Below are 12,596 nucleotides of genomic sequence, written 5' to 3' on the forward strand. Positions count from 1 at the left end.
ACGGCTGTCTAAGCATGTGCATTTACCAGCTTCATTCTCTCTGTGGCTAGGCTAAAATTTGGATGGGCTTTTGTGTCTTGGCATCATGTAGACTTCATTCTACATGACCCTTCATATAGAACCTGATGTGACCCTTCATATAGAACCTGATGTGACCCATGATGATTAACTCTTATATAGTCAGTGCATGCCTTTAACTGCATTAACCTGCGATTGGGATACCAGGTTTCAGTTTTGGCTGAGGACAACAGAGTATGTTTACTTACAGTATTTGGTCCTGTTTATTTTTAAATGGTGACTATTTTGCCTGGTCAGTGTGTACAAAGAGAATTGCTTTAGAAAAGAATTTTTTTCACTCTAATCTGTTACAAGATGACTCTCAGAAATCAACCATTTTAGCGTTGACCATTTCATTTTTATCTTGAAAACAGCCATTACTTCTATAACTGAAGTTTGGTTTGTTAAATTAATGTGTTACTCTTACAGATAACTTGCCCCGGAGTGCTGCTGAAAGACAAAGAGGAACTTTATCTCAGTGTCTCTGTACTTGGGCAGTACAAAAAAACTCAATGCGTCCCTGCAGCATTTCCACTCTTCTTTCAAGAAAAACTAGTGTTTGAAAAGGTAAGATAATGTCAAGAGCGAATACAAGCCAAATAAAACCTATCCCAAACTGCAAAACCCTGAGCACAAATAGTCACCCTGAGGCTGGTTTAGTGTTATAACTCCTGCTTCTCTTCAGCATAAAGAAGGTGTGTGCCTATATTATCTACATGGTGACTCAAGAATTACGCATACTGAAGATTATCATATATGATGAAACTTTTTAGGTGTTTCTTTATGCTTTTTGAACTGTCCTTTTTCAGTTTCTGTTTTCCTGGCTTGGAAGGAACTGAATGTTACTGTTTTTAAAATTATGGCAAGGTGAAGGACCAAGACTATAAGACATAGGAGAGTCAACTTAATTTAGTAGAAAGATAAAATAGCAGCTCAAGCCTTTTTGGTGACATCGTTCTCCCTTTGAGATACTTTTTTCATGGTTTGTCACCAGAATTCCCAGGTTGGTACTCTGGCCTTATAATTTATAGTTGTTTATCACATATTTTGAGTCCCTACTAGCTTCATTATTAGTGCCACAGGGATAATGAAACAGAGTATCTTACAGATATGATCTGGCCTCTTGACTACCTATGAATAATAATACTTTGCCCTTTCTGGTTCTTTTCCTATAAGCATCCCCCAGCACTTTGAAAACCAGACTGAGTAAACATCAGTGATGCTTTGGTGATGTGGGTAAGATACAAACATAATTGCAACAGCTACTGAAGAGTAAAAAAAGACCATAGTTCTTTAAAGGCAAACATACCAAAAACTATTTAAGGGAAATGCACTGAATACTGTTTTCGCTGTAATTTACAGGAACTCCAAGACACCAGGATCTATCTGCTTACAAAAGAGGTGAACAAGAAAGCTGAGAATAGTATCTGTCTTACAAATAGCTATTGAATAGGTCTAGATACTTGTGGAGCACTGGTACTTCACTGTTTTTTAGTGGTTGGTACCTTGAACAGCAAAGTGATCTACACCACTCTGCAGAGACTTTTTGTACAGAATTAGGGGGAAGTCTATTAGCTGCCAAAGTCTATTAGCTGTCCGGTGCAACATCCTCCCCTATTCCTTGCCATCTATTCACATGGGATTCAGGTTAAAAAAAAAAAACCCTGAATAGTACTCAGTACATGAATAGTCACTTCCATGAAAATGAAGCTTAAAGCATTACTAATATATTAAAGAACATATTATTCATCTATCATAATTCTAGTACATTCAGCAATTTATCTTTCTCTCATGACATTTTCTCAGACAATACTCAGCTCTACGTGTTCAACTCTTCACAATACCTCCTGATTTAAATATGAAGAGGTAACCCTGAATGGCTAGAAAGCATATGACGAGTACTGCTAGGTTTCAATAAATTTGATCATATGCCAAATGATAATTTCAGTTTCTTTTCTTTTTCCAGTGGGGATAGGACTCTTGGCAACCGTCTGAAGCAAGGAAGAATATTGATTTTTTTTTTTTTAATTATTTTTTTTTTCCCCCTTCTCTTTCCCCAGAGGTCCATCTGAGGACTTTTACCGTGCTGTTGTTATTATTTATTAATTTCTTTTCCAGGTATTTGCTGATATAGTTGATCCTGGAGACCTTGTGGAGTTACTGGAACGTAGGTTCTGCTTTTTATGTATACTATGTTGTATGCATTAATGCATGTATGGGCTCTAAAGACTTTTTGGAGGTTTAAAATATGTGATAATTTTTCTATCAGGAGGCTGTTCCCCAAAAAGCTAATGCATAACCAATGTAATGTATCATATACTAAATAAGTAGGACATTAGCACTAGTGGGTTTTCAGAATAGAAGATTCATTGTCCATGCAAGGTGGAGGTTTTTTCTCGTTTGGTTACTAGTAAGTTACCCAAAATACTGTTAACTAAGAAAATGCCTCTAGAAATGTATGTTACATGCTTTAGAACAGGAAAAGGGTTAAAAGTCATAAGTAATGAAAAATCCAGATGGTTATCTAGATAGGTAATGGATTCCTTTATCTGATCATTTATTTGATTAATTTTCAAATAATATAAGCATAAACCTTCAATTTTTGTAAAATTATTGTTTTAATTTTATAGAAAATGTCTTGCCACGTGTGGAGCATAACCAATTGTAGTGAGACAACATTGACCCTGAACTCAACTCCAGGAATATGCTCCCTTGTACTGGGAGTTATCTGGGAAAGTGGCAAAGCTTCCATCACCTTCTTTAAAAGCTATCTTCAAAGGACAAACTTGGCAACAGATAGAACTTCCCAAGTTCTAAGTCAAATTTAGAGTTGTCATTTGTACGCTGATAATGCCATTGTGTTCATCTGTGGTATTTATGCAAACAGTTCTTAATTTTCTCTTGTTGCTGTGGTGGAAATAGTGTAGCTATGTACAGTGCTATGAAGCTTAAATCGGTGAGACTTTTTTCTTCGGGTTTGACTATGAGAATTACTTTCCATTTTATTTTTTTTAACTCATGAGAAAACTTTTTTCCTTCCCAGTTGACACAGCAGTACTTGAACTAATACAGCTCGTTCCTCCAGGTATTGTATCAGTCTCTTCATAAATTATGCAGTTTAATAGGTGAATTTCCATGGGGACATTGCCCATTACAGCACAATCACTTTTTCCAACACACAAACAACATAGAAAGCTCTTCAACAAATAGTCCTCTGACTATAAAATGTTAATAGATCAAGAGGATCTCATTCTTGAAAGAGAATAATAACTGAATATTGAAATGTACAATACCGAAGCTTAGGAAAGCGCTAATATTTTAAAAATGGCAAATAAACTGAAATCATCCAGTGCACACTTATTAACTGTATCACCATTCACTTGCAAAGTGGCTGTCTGTGAAATTCAGACTGCATAATCTTGTTCTCAGAATGACACGTTTTTTCCCTTCCATTTTAATGGTGACCATTGGGAAAACTGTTATCCTCACTGTAAGTATTACAGGTCTCTTGGGATATGTGAAGATAATAAATAGCGATTTATCATACTTCTGTTATTGGTTTGTGTGATTATAAAAATCTATTTTAATGAAATTCAAGTGTGCCCATGAATAATGTAAATCTGCATTTTATTGGAAATAAAGTCACGTTTTAAAGAGGACTCGTTTAGAAACTGTGGTATTAAAAGCACTCTCTGTCACTTGTCCTTAGTACTTTCAAGGAAATGACTACTTCTCTCAGGTGACTCACCAGACTTTACTTAAAGAAATACACTGAACATGGATTTTTGTTGTGGGAGGGTAAAAGATCTTGGATAAGGAATTTAATTTCAGGGGTCAGAGGTAGGTGTGATATAGCATAACATAAGCTGACAAGATTACTGCTATAGCCATAAGCTGACAAGATTACTGCTATAGCACAATTTAAATTTTTTATAATATACATTCAAGATTTTCCCCTAAAGAATTTTTTTTTTGTTAAAGTAGCAAACCAAGATAGCGAGAAAATCTTGAGATAATGATTTTGAGGTTGCTTGCATTTGTTTCTTACTACTATGCCTACTATTACTATTCCGTAATACGGAGTGATACAGTTTTTCATAAGGGATTGGTTGCCATTATAAAAAAATACTGGTTTCTTCTGTGGCATGGAAGGGAAGGAGAGAGGAAAACTACTGAAGAATTGTCTAGAGAAAACTTCTCATATGTCTCTTAAAGAACACTGTGTTAACTGTTCTATATTTTATGTTACAGTAACAGTGAAACATACTTTCAGAGCAGATTCTGCACATTTCTGCTGCTGATTTAACTGGATGAGGTTATTTCCTAGTGTGACATGAGTTTTAGAGCCATGCTGTTAATTTTTAAAGAACAAAATTTATCTTAGTTTCAGTATGGTCTTTTGTGTAGTGTCTGTACTCTATGGCTTTGTCTATTTTCCAATTAAAGTATATATTTTCTTTTTAGCAGGAAAAATTCTAGCTACGTATGAAGAAAATACAAGAGACTTCCTGTTCCCTGATCCTAAGCTTACCTGCGGGCACCATGGTTTAGATCGCGAGATTTTAATGAAGAGATCCTGTTCTTTTACAGTGAGTGAATATCTGTGGATTGTGTTTATGATACAGTGTGTTTCACTGAAGAAACCCCTTGAACTACTTCAAATGAGAACCGATTACTTCTGACAGATTTTGCCATTTCAGGTGTTGAATGTACAAATCCACAGTTGAACTTTGGTGAAGGTATAATCTTTTTTCAGAATGCTTCAAAAAATTATTTAATGTGAAAAAGTTAGTTTCCACTTGGTTTGCAGTGTGGCACCGTGACATGTCTTCCATTCAATTTAGCCTGTGGTGCAGTTGGTAGTTGAAGGGATGCAAGAGGGAAATGTCGTATTAACTTCACGGTTCTCAAGAGGTAAACCATGTAACCCTGCCTCCTCAGTTTCTCTTTGTAGCTTCTTGTTTCAGACCATTTTTGGTACTGTTTAGGACAATGACAGTCAGTACAAATTTATAGTGCTATGCCATTTGACCTGTGAGCCTCCCTGAGGTGCAAGATCACCACTAAAATAGTAACTAACTGAAATTTAGCTTAGCGCTGCATGACTGTTTTTCAGTTCCAAAGCCTGTTTCTTAAGGTCTGTTCAGGCTGTTCACACTCATTTAGTAACTTGCCTTTTCTACAGTTTCAAAAAAGCTATGAAAAATGACAACTAATTGGCAGAATGACTGCAATGAATTAATGTTAATTTTCTGGAGAAAAGGGCTCAAGTACATAGTAAATGAAAATGAATTTATCTTACACTTCCCTTTTATGGAGTTCGACTGTTGAATCTTGGGTGTTACAGTAGGATAACTCAGGAAGGCACTTTGAAGATGCTGCTGATGATGTGGGAGATGTGTTTTGGGGTTTGTTTCATTCGTCTTATTTTTGTTAAATTTTACTAGTGGAGTGGCAGGACCTTTGGATTGGGAAGACAGGGACTCAGTTGCCCTGTCTGTTGTGATTGGATTAAAAACACATGGCAGGAGGGAAGTGCTGATTAAAGGTATAATCTTTACTCTGCAAGGGCAACCTGGAAATTGCCGAGCCACTTGCAATTCAAAGTGTTAATTTGGAGTCTAATGCTGTGTTATATTTGAATGAATTAAAGCTGTGATTTTGTGATACCAAATATGTGGTTCTGCAGCAGCTTAAACTGTCCCTGCAAAAATAGCTATCATGTTTTGGTCATAGCATCTCTTTGGTATGGCTTATCCTGTGCATGTTAGTGGTGGCTCAAGAGAGGGGGTGGGACTTTATTGCTCTCATATTGCTTATAGAATAGGTACTTTACTGGTGTTGAGAAAGATTAGATAGGGAGGTAGTAATAAATGAGGTGGTATTAGCAAAATTATTGCAGATTTCTTGTAAATGCAGTATAACGAACCTTTGTAGCAGAAGCACTAGAGAATTTTGAGGGTTTTTTGTTGGACTGACTTCTTTAATACAAAAATTATGTATTTTCTAATAAAGAGAAGGTGCCATAATTTGTGAGCTGTGAGAAGATGTGATCTGAGTCAGTTTGATGTGTAGCTGAATGATGACACTGTAGTAGCTTTAAAAAATTGGCTGATGTAAGACAGAAATATACTTCCGTGTCCTTGGGAACAGTGTAAATGAAATCCATCTCTGCTCTGGAACAAAGACTGAAGAAGCACCTATTGCTCCCTTCCATCTCCATTGCAGACAGAACAGTTTAAGAAATTATTTTGGCATACTGACCCCATTTTCAGCAATACTAAAGAAACTGTTTTTGATGGAATTGGAGGGAGGCTCCTGACAAGAACTTGCAGTTCCTCTTGTTGCTTGCCAAATGGGATAGCTGTGAGAGGATTTTTACCTCCAGTAGAAATGCAGTCTCAAATGCCTCCATCTTCTAGTGTTCCCTAGGCTTTATTGGCAAGTATCTCCTGCTAACTCTTGTCAGCAGCAAGCACTGAATGTGAATGTGAAGCAAACGGGAAAGTGTTAAACAAGGTCTTGAGAACCCTCATATTATTGCTATGCTAGTCAAGCCATGTTCTTCCCACGTGAAAAGTTATTTATAGCTGAGATGTTGAGTATTTTTGACTTGACAGCTGTGCTTCAGTGGCATTTTGATTCCCAATAAATTTGTCTTTTATTAAAATAAATATAAAAATAAAAGGTAGCAACAGCAAGGTTACAGTTGTGGAGTTCAGATAGGCAGTGACAAGCAGTGTCTGATTAACACTGCTAATCTGCCAGTTGGAAGGAATCCCAAGTTGAGAGGATCAGAACTCCTCCAGAAATCTGGCACTTGGCTGATAATGTCTCTGGCTAAATGTCTTACAAGGCTTACAAACACAATGTGCATTCAAGACGTGCCTTGAGTTATCTTTCCTGGTCCAGTGTTGCCCAGCTGAGGCTTTTGCTGGTTCTTCTGTATTTCTCTGCGACCCTTGTCTTTCAGAATTTGTTTAAGCCATGACTGGTAGTGACTTCTTACACATGTTCTTATCTCCATTCCCCACCCTCATACAGTATTTGCCATGTTACTTAAAACAGTTTCTTCTTATTTATGCTATTTTTCATTAGCATGCCAATGCAAGACCTTTTGTTATATCCATATATGCTTTTTAAAGCTACAGACTTGTACTCATGCTCCTTACAGTCAAAAGCACATATTAGACTTGTTTTCTAACTTGGGTTCTTCTAAATATGAACCACCTTTACAGTTTTTCTATGATCAAATTAATATTATGTCCATATCACTTCTGTTTAATGACTGGTACAGAAGGACTGACAAGCCTGCTCGAGCTGCAGACATGCTAAGCTGGAGGCAGAGGAATAAATCCCAAAAACTTTCTGGCTGGACTTTCTTTTACAGATATGTAAGACTATGCTATGTTAAGCATATATATAACATATATATATATATGTAATGCTGCTATTGAGCAGTCTTTATGTAATACTATATTGAATGTCCTTCGTTCATGTCCTTCAGCAATCCCTAGTTTGGGAACTGCAGAAAGCGGACCTACTCCCCTGATTGCTTTTGGTCTATAAGTTACATTTGACATATCCATGCCTATGTATGTGAGTGCCATCCTGTATTCCCTCTTCACAAACTACTTCTCTAAAGAAACCGTGGTTTTGTGTGATTTTTTTTTTAGCTATGAGCATTTAACAATTCTGTAATCATTCTCAGTCTCTGTAATAGCAGTAGGTGCTCTGTTGTTGTTTTTTATAGAAGACTTACTAATTCTGATGTGTCCTTTTTTAAATTGTTGATAGCACTTGACAATTCATTAGTAATAAAAATGAGTTGATTAAAGATGGTCAGCTTTAAAATCTCTTTTATATGCCATAACCTGACTTGATTGAGTCCTGGACTCTGTTAATTGCTATGACTGAGCTTTCTTGGCATTTTTGTTATTTCATTTCCATAATCTAACCTGGGGCCAGATCATATTCCCTTATGGGAAATCAGTTTGTGTTTAGGCAGGTGGTAAAGAATAGTATGGTTGAGCAGTAGACTTCACTCATTAAGTTCCTGCTAATTCTTAAGAATTTGGGGCAGAGTCACAAACAGACCAGCTCCTTTTCATTTCTCAGTGATTTTGTGTGTTCATCTGCACAAATGCTCATGCACACAGATGCCTCAGGGCAGCAAACTCTGTCCATGTTGAAAGAGTGGGTAGAAAGTTTTAAGAGCACTTCATTCTCTCTTTGCTTCTACAGAGCTGTATAAGATCCACATACATGATTCCCACTTGTTTATAGTGTATGTGGCCTTTAGTTATTTGATGACTTTTTTTAATGTTGCTGTTTAAGGAAATAATGCTTGTGTGTCAATCTCTGCCATTTACACCCACAGGAACTCTCAAAGGTATTATGTTTCTAGACACAGCTGAAGTAAAGGAAGATGCGTTTGGAAGAGGAACTGTTAGCCATGTAAAGATGGAAGGACCGACTGGCCATTCATACATGTGTGCTGGTTGACCAGGAGGCTCAGTTGGACCCTACTGTCTCCAAATTGGTCACATTAGGGCTGCCTCTTGCCAGCCACATGCATAGGAGGGGATTGAGAGAAAGTGGAACATGGTTATAGAACATGGGTGACAATCCACAGAAATTGGACTTCACTATAGTGGTTACAGAATAAAAGGGATTCTTAATCATACTGTTAAAAATGAATAGTTATTTGCAGCTTAATTTACTAATTTTCAAAATGTTTTTACAAAAAAAAAATCAAAATTGAGACTATTTATAAATAAGTTTCCAAAGTTAGCATTAATGAAACTTGTAGAGCATGACTGTTTTTTTTATTGAAGCTATGTAGCACGGCATGAAAAGTCTTTAAAAGTGCTTTTGACAAAGAAATGTATTGAAATAAAAGTCAGACCCTATGTTGTACGAAAGCAATATAATCATCTGTAATTGAATTGTCAGAAATGCAAATGTTAGCATCTTGACATTTACCATTGGTGTTCTGTCTTTTCTAATTATCTTTATTAAAGGCTGAAATTAACAAAGGAAATGGCTGAAAATTAGGAATAGTTTGTTACATTAGGTGACATTTACTTCTTTGATACCCTTTATCTTGAGTTGGAGCTTCTGTTCAATTATTGTCTCTCTTCTAGGGAATTGCACCAAAATTGAGATTTTCTACAAGCTCCCTTATTACAGAAAGTCTGTTAAGCTCAGGACGAAGTCACATACAGGTTAGCATAATTTAATTGTTTGCAATTTAATTTCTAGATTTAATATTGATAGCCTTGGTTCCAATTTGTGCATGTGCTGCTCACTTCAAACTTTTCTTATTCTTTTGTTCTGGTTAAAGCAGTTGTCATGGGTGCTTGACAACTTGATTAAATTTTTAATCAAGTATGAGTAAAGAGTGGGTTTGGTGCATTACAGTAAATGCTGAGAGTTCCTTGAATCTGAAACAATTATCAGTTGCTGTGTTCTATGATCAGCTGAAGTGTCAATCCCTGGTGTATTTGTAGGTGGGAAGATGCCTTCTCACAATTTCTTACTGACACTTAAAATTAAGGTGGGACAATGAAAGCTAGGAGAAGTCAGGGAAGGTACATTATCAAACCAACCGATTTAATTGTTTTCCATAACAATATCAATGACAGTAATGGAAATCAAGATTTCTGTTGAAAAGGCTGTCACCAATATTAATCTGGAGATGCTGCTTCTGCAATGAGCAAGTTAAAGGTGAAGTGGCTGGAGAGACTGGGGAAAAAAAACCCTCTCTGATGTGTTTGTTTATTTAGTAGCACTTTTCTGGTCTCTCAGGTTGGAATTTTAGTTGGGTTTGCTGGCACAAGCTTGTCACATAAAGTTACTCTTGCATCCTTCTTTTTTGTGCAGCATCATTAAAATGGAATGGTTGTCAGGAAGGCTTGCGTGCAAAGAGGGTTAGGTGACTTTGACCTGTTTGTGGCATTGCTAATTAGTTCACTGAGAAGTTTCTTCCAAATTTAGCAAAAGAAATGTAGTAAGACACGTAGATAAAGAATAAAAAAAATCAGTGGAAATTGTGATTGTCAGAAAACTGACTTCACTGAAGGTGTCTTCAATAAGGGCAGTTCAATTTAAAATGAAAAATGTCCTTAAAAGTGTTTAATATGTTATGAATGGCATATCAAATTTGCATGTGTTGCAGTGAAGGTTTAGTTTCATGCTTGATCTGAGACAGAAGAAGCACAACCTACTTCTGGTGAAATTGAAATTAGTCTTAGAGAATTAGGTCTGGTTTTTTTGGTTCAGTTCCATGCTCTGGATCGCTACCAGCTGCAGAAGTGCTAGTACAGGCATGAGAAAGACAATGGCATGAACAGTCTGTGTGATGCCAGATTCAAACTATGTTGATGCAAAACAAACACCCAGCCTCAGCCTCATTCATTGTTGAGTGTAGAGGGAAAGGCTTGAAGGCAAGCTGGACATTTTATTTCTGGGGTCCTTTAAACTGAAGTAGTGCCTGCAACATTCAGATTTAAGAGTAATGTCAACTTCCTCAAGCTTGAAAAAGAATTTCTAACAGAAAGAAAAGTCTTGCTATACTATTATTTTTGATCTTTTATAACATGTGAATTTGGGCCAAATTTGACCAAAAAGCCTAATTATCCATACTGCGGTATTCAAAGTTAAAACATGCTGCTGACTAAGTAGCCTGATAAGAGTCGTATAATCTAGAGTGCATTGACCTACAAAGCTTGTAATTGTATGCCTATTTAATGCCAGGTTTACAAAGGAATGATAATGTCTTTCAAGCAAAACTTCAGTTTTGGAAAGAGTTTCTCAGAATTTGAAATTGGTCACTGGAGAAGTTAACAATTATTTGGAGGAGGTGTCAGTTCTGATTGTTAGGTAGGCTTTGCTGGTAATAGCAGCAACAACAAAACCTACAACAGGACTACCTCCATCCTATGTTGTGGGAAGGGAGGTGGTGAGGCTGGTTATTTCTCCACTTTCCTTTATTCTGCTGTATATAAGTATTTTAAAAGCAGTAGCAATTCAGGAATAAACTTCTTAAGGCAATGTTTGATAATGGTGTGATTTTTGTAAATTTTACCTACAAAATCCATATTTTGGATGACAAGTGCTAGTTTTAGAAATAAACTGCTGCTTTGCTTCTTCTTTTGCAACATTATTCGCATGATTTGAAAGGATTTTTGGAAGATGGTCTTTAAAGTTTTGGGAGGGGGAGTGTGCTTTTTTTTATAACTGTTTAAAGAACTAGTAAGTTCACCATGACCCAAGAAAATATAAATATCATCTTAAGAGGCTTTAGGCAACTCTAAATGATTCTGTCATTCTGTCACTTCAGGATATGGTTTAGTGGGCATGGTGGTGTTGGGTTGATGGTTGGACTTGATGATCTTAAAGGTCTTTTACAACTTTAAAGATTCTGTGATTCTGTGAATATAACTTAAAATAGAAGCCTGTTTAATAGTTTAATTTATATGTTTTATTTTAAAGCATAAGGATTTTAAAAGGTTAAAAAAAGTTTAAACAGATGAAAAAATGCTTCAAATCTGTGTGTGTACAATCCAGGTAAAGTTTGTGTTAAATGAACTTGTGACAAAATTCAATTTAATTTTTTGCAGTCTCTGTACACTAACTGTGTGAGAAATCTAATTGGGTAAGTATGAGACACTTAACCTTAATATCTAACATGTAGCAATGTGTGTTTTAACCTCCTTCTAGTTTCAGAGAAAATGGTAAATACGTCGTTGTTTTTTAAATTGCTCTTTGATTATAGTTTTGTGAGGGGAACATCAGCTGACATGGCGCTTATTTCTGTTAAAATTATTAGTTCCCTGTTTGCATTATTTTCAGTGATCTTTGTTCTGCATGCTGTCAAAACAGATAATTTCTCTTTTTCACTTTAGGGTGATTTGAATTTGGTACATCACGCAACCCCAAATGGAAAATTGCAAACAAAGTTACCAAAGAAAAACATTCTTTCACCTGAGAAAAGCAGGCACAGCTTAGCAACAAAGAACTATGAGCAGCCTACAATAGCTTCTAAATCACGTTCTCCATCTCCATACACAAAAAGACGAATGTGTGAGCTATCAGAAGAAGCCAGGCAACGACTGGCACATTTAAACCTTGGTCCTTATGAATTCAGAAGAGAAACTGATAAACCTCCATTTGTAGTCAGACGGGTTTGTATTCTTTCCAAAGTGCTTCCAGCTTAAGCTCAGATCAAATATTGTTCTTTCACTAAATACTGCTCCAAAAACTCATTCAGCTCTTAGTTTAGATGAATAATTTTTCTCTTCTTAACAGTCTGTCACATAGTGATTTAAATGTGAAATTAACTAAACTAAAATTTCTTTTATCCATGTTAGTAACAGACAAAGATCAAATTCGTTCATGAATATCTTGGTTAAATTCTCTGAGGCCCCATTTCTTTTCTTCCAGCGCAGTAGACAGGATAATAGGTATATAAATTCAGCTTGGAAGTAATTGATATTAGTATTAAAAATTCCTGAATAAGGCTGTAAAGAAAGAGT

General features: G+C 36.2%; 1 protein-coding gene across 1 annotated transcript in view; it reads left to right on the top strand.

Annotated features, from left to right (window-relative positions):
- Positions 1–486: 486 nt before the first annotated feature.
- The window catches only part of SPATA6 (spermatogenesis associated 6), a gene marked incomplete at its 5' end in the record, with an annotated part of 34,224 nt that continues 22,114 nt past the window's right edge, over positions 487–12,596 (top strand). Inside the window, 6 exons of the mRNA XM_010287268.1 lie at positions 487–624; positions 2,176–2,224; positions 3,101–3,142; positions 4,522–4,646; positions 9,204–9,284; positions 11,967–12,245. Of these exons, the coding sequence (XP_010285570.1) occupies positions 487–624; positions 2,176–2,224; positions 3,101–3,142; positions 4,522–4,646; positions 9,204–9,284; positions 11,967–12,245 (714 nt within the window). The remainder of the gene's footprint in view (positions 625–2,175; positions 2,225–3,100; positions 3,143–4,521; positions 4,647–9,203; positions 9,285–11,966; positions 12,246–12,596) is intronic.

The sequence above is a fragment of the Phaethon lepturus genome, unplaced genomic scaffold, assembly GCF_000687285.1.
Source record: "Phaethon lepturus isolate BGI_N335 unplaced genomic scaffold, ASM68728v1 scaffold11325, whole genome shotgun sequence".
In the NCBI taxonomy this organism is placed as follows: domain Eukaryota; kingdom Metazoa; phylum Chordata; class Aves; order Phaethontiformes; family Phaethontidae; genus Phaethon; species Phaethon lepturus.